The sequence below is a fragment of the Felis catus genome, chromosome B2 (assembly GCF_018350175.1).
Source record: "Felis catus isolate Fca126 chromosome B2, F.catus_Fca126_mat1.0, whole genome shotgun sequence".
NCBI lineage: Eukaryota > Metazoa > Chordata > Mammalia > Carnivora > Felidae > Felis > Felis catus.
This window is the reverse complement of record NC_058372.1, coordinates 137487027-137501918: the sequence shown is the minus strand read 5'-3', so window position 1 is coordinate 137501918 and position 14892 is coordinate 137487027. Positions and strand designations below refer to the sequence as shown.

The 14892-nt window shown below is 37.6% G+C and overlaps 1 protein-coding gene across 4 annotated transcripts in view; it reads left to right on the top strand.

Annotated features, from left to right (window-relative positions):
• The window catches only part of RGS17 (regulator of G protein signaling 17), a 99124-nt gene that overhangs the window by 48365 nt on the left and 35867 nt on the right, over positions 1–14892 (top strand). For 3 of the 4 annotated variants that reach the window (XM_045058248.1, XM_003986661.6, XM_045058246.1), the window contains exon 2: positions 12980–13123. In XM_045058248.1, the coding sequence (XP_044914183.1) occupies positions 13005–13123 (119 nt within the window). In that variant the 5' untranslated portion in view covers positions 12980–13004. The remainder of the gene's footprint in view (positions 1–12979; positions 13124–14892) is intronic. The other variant, XM_045058245.1, reaches the window with a different exon arrangement.

Genomic DNA, 14892 nt, shown 5'->3' with positions numbered 1-14892 from the left:
TCCCTTTGTTCCCATTTAATGTGTTTATATAGACATTGATCTGTATTGAATTTCCATAGCAATTATCCCTGTTTGTGGAACTATCTCAAATAATCATTTGAATAATTACAGTTAGGAGAAACGGTCTCTGGCATACCCTTTTTCAAATGTTGTGGTTTTGTTTTCTCTACTGACCTTTTTTCCCTATTTACAGTTTGTCTTTTTTTTCTTATGTTAACTTGCTTATCTTTTTTATCTGAATTGAAATAATAAGTATATCTGCTCTCTGGAAAGCAGTTCAGTGATTCTCAAAATGAATATGCCACATACATTAAAGTGCTGTCTTTACTTCCCTAAGTCAACACATGATGATTCCATATTAATCAGTGGAATTTTCTAGAATGGCACGATGAAAGTAATAGAACCATGTGAAGGATTCTCCTTGTCACCATGTGGTGTTTAGGGCAAAGATTTAGTTCCATTTCTAAAACATTCACCCTAAGCTGATGCTGTTGTTCTAAACTAAAGCCAAGCCTGAATACGTCAGGTCAAGAGTGGAGTTTTTTTTAAGGCTCTACTTTACTGTATCGGTATTTTAGCTTTCTGATATTGCCAGGTAATTGAATGACCTTCCTCTTCACCTTAACAGAGCAAATCTGGCTTCTGTTGGGGAGCCTGTCTGCTCACCTATGCTAGAAGGACACCTTCTCCTTGTCTTGGGTCACTTACTTGACACACGCTGACTGAGCTCCCTGGTTCTCAAGCTTATTCATATGTGATGCAGTTCCTGGAAAACATGGTGCTTTTCGCCACATATCATTCTGATGATGTTAACATTGAAATAATTTTTAAATTTGTGTGTAAAGTTAAATACTGGCTTATATCAGATTCCATAACACACAAACATTAGTAGACACCAACATTTTAAGAAGGAAAAAAAAAGGGGTAAACTTTATGAGACATTTCTCCTCCTTACATTAACTTTTCTCCTCTGACCAAAAGAAAGAGATGGTTCTCTGTGGTTGGAATAACTTTCTCCCGCTCACAAAATTTCAGTTCTTGGTGGGAGCTTAATTGAGACACATAATTACTGTTTCGTGTGTTTCGAAATTACTAAGATGAATGGCCCGGCCTCTGCCCTCAAAGAGCTCATACTCCCGTAGGAAAAACTCACAAAAGGCAAAACTATAAAACAGTATGAAATCTGAGCTACACTAGGTACTTTCCCGTAGGCTGGTCGGGCAAAGACGGCCAAGTTTAGGAAGCTCCTCTGCGAGGGGCTAGTGACACCTAAAGGGAATGAGACTCTTGAGGGTGTCAGAGTCCAGTAATGTACCAGACTTGGGCACAAATTACAAGTCAGAGGGGTAGGTTCACAGTACTGTGTCAGCACTGAGAGGGGGGGGCTTATTTCTGCCCCAAGGAGGTAGAAGGCAGAGGGCATAAGCGAGGTGAGCACCAAAGGGGTAGAACTTCAACAAGCTCTTTGTGATTCTTTCCTCCCACTTGGTAGTTAACTAGAACGTACCACGTCTTTCTGACTCGTGGACATAGCTCCTATACATGCCAGTCACAATGCTGCATGTTCACAACTTAGTGTGGCCTGAGCCAGTGTTTCTCAGGCTTTGCTAGTTATGCAGATAACCAAGGAATCTTGTTAAAATGCAAAATCAGATCCAGTGAGTCTGAGGTGGAGCCTGAGATCCTCATTTCTAAAGACCTCCCAGGGGATGTGGTTCTGCTGGTCCATGCACCACACTGTGGATGGCAAAGGCCTGAGTTTTAACTCTCTTAAATTTTTTTAATGTTTATTTTTGAGAGAAAGAGAGAGACAGAGTGTGAGTGGAGAGGGGCAGAGAGCAAGGGAGACACAGAATCCAAAGCAGGGTCCAGGCTCCGAGCTGTCAGCACGGAGCCTGACGTGGGGCTCGAACTCGCGGACCGCGAAACCGTGACCTGAGCTGAAGTCGGATGCTTAACCAACTGAGCCACCCAGGAGCCCCCTGAGTTTTAACTCTTAATGTGAGAACTGAAAAGTGGAAAGTTGGTAGAAGAGCAGAATCATAAGAGAAATTGTGATGTTCTATGGAATAAAACGGCAGAATGCTCTGAGGACAGAAACTAGCAGCAAACTGTCCACGGTGCCCTTATCAAACAGCCCTGTTAAATAATGCTTTCACATGCGTCCAGTGGGTGCACATGAGCCAGAGCAAAAAGAGGGCCTGACTCTGATCTGCTTCTATACTTTAAAGGTAGAGGAAGACACAGCAGTAATTATATTTTAGTCTTACATATTTATATACTTATAAATATGCATGCAAATATTACCAACGTGAAGAGAGAACTGCAGCCTCAACATAGTGACATTTTAGCAAGCTTTATATATCACCTAGGAAAAGAAACACATGGACATATTCACTGATGGACTCAGACCTAACCATTCCAAGTATGCACCAGAATCACATTCTTAGCATTATTCATTCTGAGTGCACAGACATTATTTCTTGAGTTCTTCGTAGTTTTAATATAATCATAAAAACAGTGTTTTTGAAAACAGCATGCTAAAAAATAGCCTCCCTCCCCCCCCCCAAAGGCAAAAACTAGTTTGGATGCAACTCCTTTTAGATAAACATGTCATGAGACGAGAAATGACTTTGAAAGCTTGCTCCATTACACAAATAAATGTAGGCTTAGCTGAAGCAGAGTGGTTATCAGAAATTTTAAATTGAAGAGTGAGTTGTTTTCCTTCACGGGGAAAATACATCATAACCAGGAATAAATGTCTGTCCATGTTGAATTGCTTACTTGTCCACCCCAGTGCTAAGGAAGGCCTCATAACTTTGGCTTATTTAGCAAATACCTTTTTGGGGCTAAACACTGAATCAACAACTATATGGCAAATCTGAATGCTTTCACTAAACATGAGAAGATGGCTGCAATTATAATGAAGTTTGATTGTTGGATAAGGAGTTGATTGTGGGGACTCTGAGTCACTTGAGACTCCGTTCATTTACATGTGATAAAAATTACAGTGTTAATGGTGAAATGGAAAACTAGACTATTTGTCTTCTTTCTTCACTGAGTAAGCCTTTATGCAGATCCCTGAGATAGGAAGATTCTACCCAATGGATACAAAAACTTTACCACCCACCCTGTAAGAAATGATCTCTCAGCAAGAAGATAGTGATGGAAATCGTCAACATCTGTAGCCTGAAAACATCATACCACACCAGCTCTCTGGCAACACTGGAACAGCCCTCTCCAGTATTATCTTGAGAGTAGCTGTCACTTATTGAGTGCTGGCTATATGTATAAAAATTTGTTCCAAGTTATTTTACATAGTCAATCTGTTTGACCTTTACAGTAATAATGATATACTATTCTATTACTGTCGATCCCGAAGGGATACTATGTGAAAGGATAAAGAGCACTGTTCAAGCATGACAGTATGTCTTAGAGCTATACGAATTGTATGTAAAAATGTGAAATCTCTGCTTTGGGAAAAATATTTTTTTAATCTGAGGAGTCTCCCATATTCACCATCAAAATATGCAATATTTATTTTGCATGTACTATGGATAGAAATTACCGCTAGATTCCCAGGAAACCAATATATATGAGATATTTTTTTCTCGTTCCTCTTAAGAGTTTTACAATTCTAAAGGGAAACAATATATAAATTAAAAAGATGAAGAATAATATTAATATAATATTAATCAATGCTCACAGACAGTAGGATCTATAAGAGTGTAGAAATTGATAACAACAAGGGCTCCCCTCTGTTTCCCAAATGTATTTTGAAGAGAGTAGTTAGCATGGGCAGCCCGTTTCAGGAACAATAATCTCATAATTAAGATATCTTCTGTCTAACCATCCAGGTAAAATTGAAGCCTCTGTAAAGCAACCTCTTTCAAAGGGTTCTCCAGCCTCCATTTGAATGCTGAAGAATACTTGGCTTGATACTAACCTCACAAGTAAATGAAGGTCTCATCTGACCATCAGACAGACTTTCCATATATGGAAGCAAGAGTCTCTTAATTGCTCCTATTCGTCAGTCCATCTTCTAACATTTGGGATCTTACAAAGCAGATCTATATTCTTTCCCACATGATGTCACTTCGGATATTCGAAAAGTGTGATTCTGATGGTCTTTTCTTCATTAGAGCAAACACCTTTGCTCTAAAAGTAGTATTCTTATGAGACATTTATGAGGGTTTTTATTTCTGTCCTCTTTCTAGTCTTCTGAGCATATTTCAATTTCTTTCTTAACTTGTGATGATCAGAATTAAACATAACCATTTAACCAGCCCAGAGAAGACCTGTCACCAGCTTGTTTTAGAAAGCATGTTTCTATTAATACATTCTAAGTTTTCATTAACTATTTTGTTTACATAGTACTGTTGATTAATACCGAATTTATTGTCCAGTTGAAATCACCTGGAATTTTTCATAAGCTCCTTTTAAGCCATGTTTCTTCCCTCCTAGTCTTATGAAGTTTTTCTATATCCAAGTTCATATCCTTATATTTACCTTTCAAATTCCATCTTGTTTTATTTTGTTCATTGCTCAAATTGTAAAGTTTTTTTTTTTCCATTGAGCTATAATTGGTGTATATACATTGTATAATTTTAAAGTGTACAAGTGTTGGTTTGATATATTTACATACTGTACTATGATTAGCACCATGGCATTAGCTATCACCTCCATCATGTCACATAATTATCATTTCTTTTATATGGTGAGAATATTTAAGGTCTAGTGTCTTAGCGACTTTAAAGTATATAATACACTGTTGTTAACTGTTAGCACAACACGATAGCCTCCAGATTTTATTCATCTTCTAACTGCAGGTTTTATCTTTGACTAGCATCTCCCCTGTCCCTCCAGCCTCAGCCCCTGAACCACCACTGTACGGTGTTTCTACAAGTTCAGCTTTTTAGATTCCACATATAAGTGATAGAATACAATATTTGTCTTTCTCTGTCTGCCTTGTCTCACTTATGTTGCCCTTGAGGTCCATCCATGCTGTTGCAAATGGCAGGATTTCCTTCTTTCTCATGGCTGAATAACATTCCATTTTATATATAAACCACAGCTCCTTTATCCATTCATTTGTTGACACATAGATTGTTTCCATATCTTGGCTAGTGTGAATAATGCAACTACAGTGACCATGGGAGTTCATATATCTTTCCTATATCCTTTCTTTATTTGCTTTGGACATATACTCAGAAGGGAGATTGCTGGATCATATGGTAATTCTATTTTTAATTTCTTGAGGAACCTCCACACTTGTTTTCCATAGTGGCTAAACCAGTTACGTTCCCACCTACAGTACATGAGTGTTCCCTTTTCTCCACATCCTCAACAATAGTTGTTATTTTCTTGTCCTTTTTTTAATAGACAGTCTAACAGTTGTGAGGTGATACCTCATTGTAGTTAAGATTTACATTTCCCTGATAATTAGTGATGTTGAATATCTTTTCATGTACCTGCTGGCATTCAAATGAATCTCTTCTTAGGAAAAATGCCTATTCAGTTCCTCTGCCCATTTTTTTATTGGGTTGTTATTTTTTGTTATTCAGTTATATGAGATCTTTATATATTTTGGAAATTAACTCCTTATCAGATATATGGTTTGCAAATATTTTCTCCCATTTTGTAGGTTGCCTTTTCATTTTGGTGATTATTTCTATTGCTGTGCAGAAGCTTTTATAGTTGGATGTAATCCACTCATTGAGTTTTACTTTGTTTTGTAAAAATGGTTTTGATCACTGCATGTGATCCTGGAAAAGGGAAAAAGCAACATGAAGTAAAACTGTGATCAGGAGGAAATGAGATCAGAATTTCCTCCCTGTTTTTATTTATTTTTTATTTATTTTATTATTGTTTTATAAAATTTTTCAATGTGTATTTATTTTCGAGAGAGAGAGAGACAGAGCTTGAGCAGGGGAGTGGCAGAGAGAGAGGGAGACACAGAATCTAAAGCAGCCTCTAGGCTCTGAGCTGTCAGCACAGAGCCTGACACGGGTCTCAAACCCTTGAACTGAGAGATCATGACCTGAGCCGAAGTCGGACGCTTAACTAACTGAACCACCTGGGCGCCCCTCTTCCTTGTTTTTAGAAGATACAAGTAATGCCCAAAAACAACTCCAAAAAGCCTTCCTTCATCACTACCTCAGATTTATGGGCTTTCCTTGCTAGCAAATTTGCCTAAGCTTTGAGGGAGCATGAGTGTGATGTTCAAAGTTAATCTTTATTCATAACAGCTTTCCCAGAACCTCTAAGAACTAAATGAAGTGTTTTCCAAGGTGGCCACTGTGAGAGGAGCAGTCTGGGCTGCCACTGTACATGCTCCCAGCCCTACAGGGCCTCACAGCTCAGTTTCAAGTCCCAATTTCAAGCACAAGTATGTGCTTCCCTGCAAAGGAGAAACCAATTTCCCCCACCTCATTCTCCTCTACCCTGTGAAATTAAATGGTTTCTTGACAGTCGCTGGGAGGTCGAGTGGAGGAAAAAAAAAAATGGCCTCCAGATATTCAAAAGTATTTGAGAGTTTTCATCCTTGGTTATGCTCCCTGTGCAAAACTTTTTCTTCCCTTTTTTCCTTAATGCTATTAAGAAAATTTGTTTTGCTTAAAACTAGAATCAGCCAGGGGGCCTGGGTGGCTCAGCCTCTGACTTCGGCTCAGGTCATGATTTTGCCATTCCTGAGTTCAAGCCCCACGTCCGGGCTCTGTGCTGACAGCTCAGAGCCTGGAGACTGGTTCAGATGCTGTGTCTCCCTCTCTCTCTGCCCCTCCCCTGCTCATGCTCATGCTCTGTCTCTCAAAAATATATAAGCATTCAAAAAAAACCCAAAAACTAGAATCAGCGAACTCTAGAAAAGAAAAATGTAACAGTTATGCAGATTATCCCTTCTGTATGTACAGATAAACCCCAGGGAATTCTCTTAAGCACCACAGTTTAGAAGGGCTCACAGGAAGTAGATGAGAGGGTTCCAGGACGTGAGTGGTCACTATTTGCCTGTTCACCCAGAGAGAGCCCTGTCACTAAGTAGGTCTCTAGATCGTTTTTCTTCCCCTTCTCTGTGGTGTAATTCTTTGAACAATGCTGCTATGTAGCAAAATATGACAACAGACTGTTTTTCTTATATATAGCTGTATGCCAGGCAGCCCAGGAGAAGTTCAGACTCTGAACACAGTTGATATAATACTGAATATAAATACCAAACTGCTGGTATTCAGGGACACATACAGACCGGTCAGAAAAAATAGAAGCCACCTGCTCCAAATAGTAGGGGTGCTTACACAAGAGAAATCAGTGAGTAGGAAATTTATTTTTGCCGGAAGGAAAATGTTTATGACACAACACACACAATTACCTCAGAAAAGCACAAAGAAGGCATTCACCTGTGATTTTTTTTTTCTAATGAACCAAAGGGCTTAGAAGACCGTGAAAGGCTGTGCAAACCTAACATAATATTTGAACCTCTTTTCAGTGGTTTTAAACCACAACATTGCACCCAACATAGCATTTCTCTATGAATTTTCCAAAATTAAATGTTTAACAGTGAGAAAATTAAGAATTAAATTAAATTAAATGTAAATTTGGGATAAGATGTAGGTAAGGAACTCTAATATAAAGATGTATTGTGTTTATGTGTGTATGTGTGGGGGGTGTTTCTGAAGAAAACAGTTAAGTATAGATAAGTGCAAGAGATAATAAAATAAATACTCTTTTGCACAATACTCCAGTTAGACAAATATTATTATTTTGTTATTGCTTCACATCTTTGTAAAATAAATAATCAGATAAAATTAAAAACCTCTTCTTTTCCAATCACATTCCCATGCAAAGTCATGGATCTAGTTCATACTTTTATTACTTTACTATATATGTTACCCAGAAAAAAATAAAAGGTATTGCTTTCTATACTTATGAAAATTACGTTAATATTAATAAATATGCTAATAATATGTTACTATTAGGTCAATAATAGTTATATTAATAATAATACATAATAATAATATGTTAATATTTTGCAGCTATTTTTTCCATTCAGTGTTATTTTACGATCTCCCTGTTGAATCATATAGATCTAAGTTGTTCATTTTAAGTGTGGTTTTACAGATCATCATATAAGGAGATTGCCATTTTTATTCACTCCTGAAAAGATGAAAATGAATGTTTCCCATTTAAGGTACCAAAAATACTGTAATTAATGCCTTCATATGTGTGTGTGAAAGTTTCTCCAGTGTATTCACGTGAGACTAGAATTTGTTAGCTCTGTAGCCGATATTATTCTTCAACATGATTGTATGAAAGCTTCTGTTTACCACATCTTCTCTCAAAATTGGTGCCCTGTGACTTTTTAACTGTGGGAAAATTGATTAGGGAATCATTGAAATTTTATTTGAATTTCTCTGATTACTGCTTTTGAGCATTTGTTAATCTAATTCAGGATCTTTGTATTTTCCTCTTCTGTAAACTGCCGGCACATCTCCTTTGCCCATTTTTCTCTTAGGTTATTAGTATTTTTCAATTGTGACATGTTACTTACATATTACAGACAGTAATCCTTTGTATCCTCTAGTCTGGTTCTCATTTTTAACTCTACTTATGTTATCCTTATTTCTTCAGAGGTTTTTGATAAATTAGACTATATCAAAAATAATGTTTTCCTTTTTGCTTGGTCTTCTAAGAAATCCTTTTCTGGCCTGAAAACTATAAAAGCTATTTTTGATATTTTCTTGTCATAGTTTTATCTTTGTGTGACACCTATTCATCTGAAGTTTATTTGTGTGTGTGTGCTCTAGCTTAGAAATGTAATTGTTTTTCATATGTAAATCTAAGTGTATCAACACTACATACTGAATTCTTTGCTGAATGGTGATGGAAGCATCCTTCAATCATGGAAGCCACGATTGCAAATATGCCTGAGTCTGTGTCTCAGCTGTGTACACATTCCATTCTCCTGGTCTACTTATGTATTCCCATGCTAATGACATATTGTCATAATTATTATTGATTTATATTACTGATATGATACCCCCACTTGTTCTTGTTTTCAGAAATAGGTTGGTCGTTTTCAGCTCTTTATTCTTCCACATAAATTTCAGAGTCCCTATGTTGAGTTCTATGAATGATTAAATTAGAATTTGTATTACACTCATTGAATTTATAGAATAATTTGGGACAATTAACATTTTGAAGATATTCCATTTTCCTGCTTGAGAAAATAACCTATCTCTGTATCCAGGTTTATTTTATGTTTTTTGATAAGATTTTATAATATTTTCATAAAGTTCTTACACAACTTTTGTTAAAAATACTACCAGTTCCTTTTTCATTTTTTAACTCATTTGCAGGTTGCCTTTCTTTCTCTGATACATTATAATTAGTTATTGGTGGTGTAATCGAAGTATATTGATTTTTGAAGCTTAACCTGGTATTCTTCTTGAACTACCTCTAATAACTTTGTTGAATCTCTTGGAATTTCTTTGTAGACAACCATGTCACTTGTAAATATTAACACTTGTGGTTTCCTTTCCAATCCTTATTTGCTTTTTCTTATTGTATTGCATTGGCTAGGAAATGAATAATTTTCAGTGTTGGATGTGATAGAGTTTGTTGTCTTTTTCTTGTCACTAATGAAATTGCTTGTAAAATTCACCACTCAACATTTCTCTGTTATCTACTGTGTGCCAGGCATTGTTACAACGAACAAAACAGACAAAAATCTCTACCTTTCTGGAAGTTATTTTCTAGTTAGTTAGACAAACAAGGGTGGATAGGTCATGCTGGGGGTGGAGTAAGGGAGGTGTAATTTTAAATAAAGAGCAAGGAAATTTCCCCTGAAAACGTAATGTATGAGTAAGGATGAAGTTAAGCACTGAGTGCAGAACAGCCAGTGCAAAGGCCCTGACACAGGATTGTATCAGGCATGGTTGAGGGGCAGAAAGGAGGCCATTGTGGTTAAACAGAGTGAGTGAGGAGGAGAGAAAAGGACATTCACTCAGAGAAGTGATGAAGGACCAGATTGCAAAAATGCTGGCTTTTACTCTGAGTAAAATGGGAAGCACTGAAATATTTAGAGTGGATTAAGGTGGAAGAACCCTTGCTGAAATCATCTACTTAGGTTTTAAAAGACTCACTTTGGCTGCTGTGTTAAGACTAAGAACGGATTGGAATAGGAAAAGAAAAGATGAGGAATAGGAAAAATAGAAGAGGGGTGGGTAGAAGGGAACCGTGAAGAGGGCTTACATTTGCTGATCTGCTGATGTGGGGGTCTGAATGAAAGAGAGGAGTCCAGGATGATTCCACAGGTTCCCCCCCACTCTTGGTCTGAATAATTAGAAAGATAAATCTTTTCATTTACTGAAAGTAGGAGAATTGTGGGAGGAACAGGTTGGTGGGGGAGGAAGGCGTCAGATTGGAACATGCTGTGACTGAGATGGCAAGTTGAGAAAACCAAGTGGAGACATCAGGTAGGTAGTTGGATATATGAGTCCTGAATTCAGGAAAGTCATCTTTACTGGACTTGTAAATTTGAGAATTCTGAACTGGAAACAGGTAGATCCTGTAAAAGTTCATCCCAAAAAATGACAGAGAAGAGTTCTAGGGACCGAATACTGTGGCCAACCAAAATTTGGAGGTGAGGGAGATGAAAAGGAAATAACAAAATAGACTGAGAAGTGACTAGTAAGATAGAAAGCAAACAGGTGAGGGGCGCTCAGTTGGTTGGGTGACCGACTTCGGCTCAGGTCACAATCTCACAGTTTGTGAGTTCGAGCCCCGCGTTGGGCTCTGTGCTGACGGCTCAGAGCCTGGAGCCTATTTCAGATTCTGTGTCTCCCCCTCTTTCTGCCCCTCCCCTGCTTACACTCTGTGTCTCTGTCTCTCAAGAATAAGTAAATGTTAAAAAAAATTTAAAAAAAAAGAAAAAAAAAGAAAGCCAACAGGTGAGTGTGGTACCCAAGAAGGCAAGAGAAGAAAGCATTCCAAAGAGGATGGAGTGGTCGCTGTGTCACAGGTGCTGATAGGCCCAGAGATTATTATAAAAGGACTCTTAGATTGAACAATTTGGGGACATTATTACACATATAAAAACAGTGTTAGTGGAGGGAAGAGCAACCCTTCCATTTCCCTAGTTTATGTAGTCTTAAATTTAGTTCTTGACTATTCTAAACAGAGAAACATGGGGTTTTTTTTACTTGAGATAGTCAATAAGTTCAACATCAGAGTTTATCAATTTCAGTACTTAATTGCTTCTTATATTTCCTTCCTTCCCTCTGACTTTGTTCTCTTCTGACCGAAGTAGATTATATACCTGTTAACCGTTTAACTGGAAATGCTATAAGAATACATAAGCATTGACCCATGAAAATTTTTTGGCTCCACCCCTTACATGAACATAGAAAAACATTTTTAATATGTATTTTATTCTCCAATTTAAAAAAAGAACCAATGCATGAAAACATAATTTTGAATGCATAAGCTCACAATGCCAAAATAAAGTACATTATGGTTTTAATAAGTATTGCTGTCAGTCACACATGACATTGTATGTATATGATTTACAGACACTGCATATTATGAATAACATCATGCATCTTTTCTTTTTCTATGAGTTCATGCTATATTTGATATTATTCTACTAAAACAAAGCTTTATTTTTTTAATTTTTTTATACTCAACAAAATGCTAGGTCAGGATTGGTCTTATTAATAGGTGACAAGCAATTTGGCCTGCTCTGTAAGGTCACAGGTAGTGTGCATCCTGTATCCTGATGTTTTTCTCATTTGACATGATATATACATTCCACCAAAGTAATTTCCCTGGATTTGAGGACTTTTCATCTTTCCACAGTTCTCTACTGACTGAGCACAAATCTAGGTGGTGGAGGAAAGGGTGGTGTTGCCTTTGCAACATGGACTCCTAACAGAGAAAAAGGCACTTTGCCAATATTATCAAGATTATGCCCCCACAGGGTGAGTCAGATGTATCAAAAAGGAAAGGAGATTCAGTGTTCTGTTTTTTTTTTTTTTTTTAAGTTTATTTATTTATTTTGAGAGAGCGCAAGCACGGGAGGGGCAGAGAGAGAGGGAGACAGAGCATCTAAAGCAGGCTCTGTATTGACAGCAGAGAGCCCGATGCAGGGCTCCAACTCACTGACTGTGAGATCATGACCTGAGCTGAAGTCGGATGCTTAACTGCCTGACCAACTGAGCCACCCAGGCGCCCGCCCCCAGATTCAGTGTTTTAGAAGAAGCTGAGAGAAGACCAAAAACAAACTTGATCTTCCTCACAATGTTAGATAGTTAGAAACTCCGCAACCTGATTTGGAAAGCTCAGTTAACCTTACTGTAAACATCAGTGGAGAAACAAGTTATGTACACCTGCCACAATCATTTAAAGGTGTTCAGGAAGGGAAGCAGATGAAATCATTCTTTAGTAAAAAAAGAAGTTAAATTTTCAAACTTTATCATATTTACCTTACCAGTTGATTTTGATTATGTGGCAACATTGTGACAATAATTTTGTGTAGCAGACAACAGTGGGTAGAAGTTTGTCCCAAAAAGTGTTTAAGATATTCTCTTAAAAATGTTTTCTTGGGAATTTTTATTTGACTGCTAAAGCTTATTCATTTTTACCTTTTTTTTTTTTTTTTGAGTTTATTCATTTATTTTGAGAGAGAGAGAGAGCAAGCACGAGCAGGGAACGGGCAGAGACAGAGAGGGAGAGAGAGAATCTCAAGCTGTCTCCATGCCAGGCTCCAGCGCAAAGCCTGATGCGGGGCTTGAACTCACAAACCATGAGATGTGACCTGAGCCGAAACCAAGAGTCAGATGCTTAATCAACTGAGCCACCCAGACGCCCTGTTTTTATCTTTCCTTAATTTATCTGCTCCCCCTAATTAAATTATGTTCCCTTCAGCATAGGCAACTTCTCTTTCTCTTACGTATCTCATACCTTAATGTCTTCTCTCTTCTTTCAGCCAGTTGGGTACTGAAGCAGCTGAAATGCGAAAAAGACAGCAGTCACAAAATGAAGGAACACCTGCTGTGTCCCAAGCGCCTGGAAACCAGAGGCCCAACAACACATGTTGCTTTTGCTGGTGCTGTTGCTGCAGCTGCTCCTGGTATGTGGCTTTCTCTGTATGACACTCCCCTGAGCTGGGTCCTAACTGGAATGGATACGCATGTTCATTCTTGGTGTCATAGAAACTTCTCAGTCTGTCTCCTTTTCCTCCTTTACAAGTAGGGATTACTGGAGACCATCACTGGAAATAGAATATTTCCCCAGAACCTGCACTTAAGTTGATAGTAAGGTAAAGAATGAAAACTTACTTTATATCCTGTTTTTTTCCATCCATGCTTCTTAAAGATGTGGGTAAAAATAAGATTATGGGTATGTATTTGTTTAACCGTAAAGAATGTTCTCCAGTGTTCCAGAAGGTGCGAGACTGTTAAGACAGTATCTAGCGGTACTGTACATCATATTCGATATTGTGCTTTAGTTATATGGTATGTCACAGAGTGTTGATCATTCATTCACAGAGCCACAAAACCATGAGTCAGTGTGGCACTCGCAGCTACAGACTCCTGATACAGGACAGAGTATGAAGTCTAAGTCAGTCAACTAAAAGCCAGAGAACCTGCTTTCCTTTGTGATTTTATCACTGACAGGTTCTGTGACCTCATACAAATGTTTCATTTCTGCTTTTTGGTTTCTTCATTGGCAAAATGATGGAGAGTTAGCCAAACTGATTCCCAGAGTCCTGTCTAGTGCTAAATTTCCATGATTCAGACACCTCAAAACACCTGCTCCAGTTCCAAATTCTCAGAGTGCCTTCAAACAAGAAACTCAGCAAGACCCAGAGTCCTAAGATTTAAGCACATGAGACTCCCCAGGGGATGCTAGACTTAATGGAACTTTCCATAGAACTATAAATTTTGGGGTCCCTTAAGATCCAATTTATGAGTGGATCTTCTGGATCTCCCTGCTTATTTCAAAACTCTGAAGAAATGCCCAAATGCTTGTACCATCTTCTTGTGTATGATTACTACAGTTTCCTGACATCCATTGAGGTTATTGTTATGATATGGTGGCATAATATTCAGTCATTATGGCCAAAATAGAAGATGAAATGTATTAAACTTCACTGGTAGCCATGGTGTTGAGAAAGCTCTGTCCCCTCTACTAAACTTCATTTCCAGAAAACCATCAGACATTTCAGTAATTTGGAAGGTTTTAAAGTAGTTTTTATAAATATCAAAATTGCTTCGCAGATGATGATTCTTTGTTAGGGAAAGTCCTATCTGACTCCTTCCCTTTCATTTTTAAGCCTTAACTATTTCAGATGGAGGAAATAGAGTTCTAGAGGAGGAAGCTATCTCAATAAAATTGTATATATTTTTTTCCTTTATTACTCCTAAAAAATATTTTTTTCCCTTTATTACTCCTAAAGAGATCATCTAGCTCTGGCCTGAATCCATGAAGTAAAGGGTAGTGATTTAATATGGTGTTTCAGAAGTCAGACTGCCTGGGTTCAAATCTTATCCTCATCATCACTATCTGTTGACCTTCAACAAGTTACATTATTAATGTCCTAAATTCTTCATACATCAAATTACAGTAATAAGAATCCCTACTTCATAAGGTTGTTGTAAACATTGAATGAAATAAAACACATACAAGCCAAGAACAGTGCCTAACACATAAGTAGGTGCTTAAGAATTAGCTTGCTGGGTTATAGCACACTGCATATTAGAAGACTAATATTTGAAATAATGTATACATGTCTTTAAAAGATCAGCTTATGGATATAATATAAAAAATAATCTTGGAAAAGGAAAGGAATTTTATTGTAGATTCTGCATAAGACATCACAAATACATTGTTATGTAG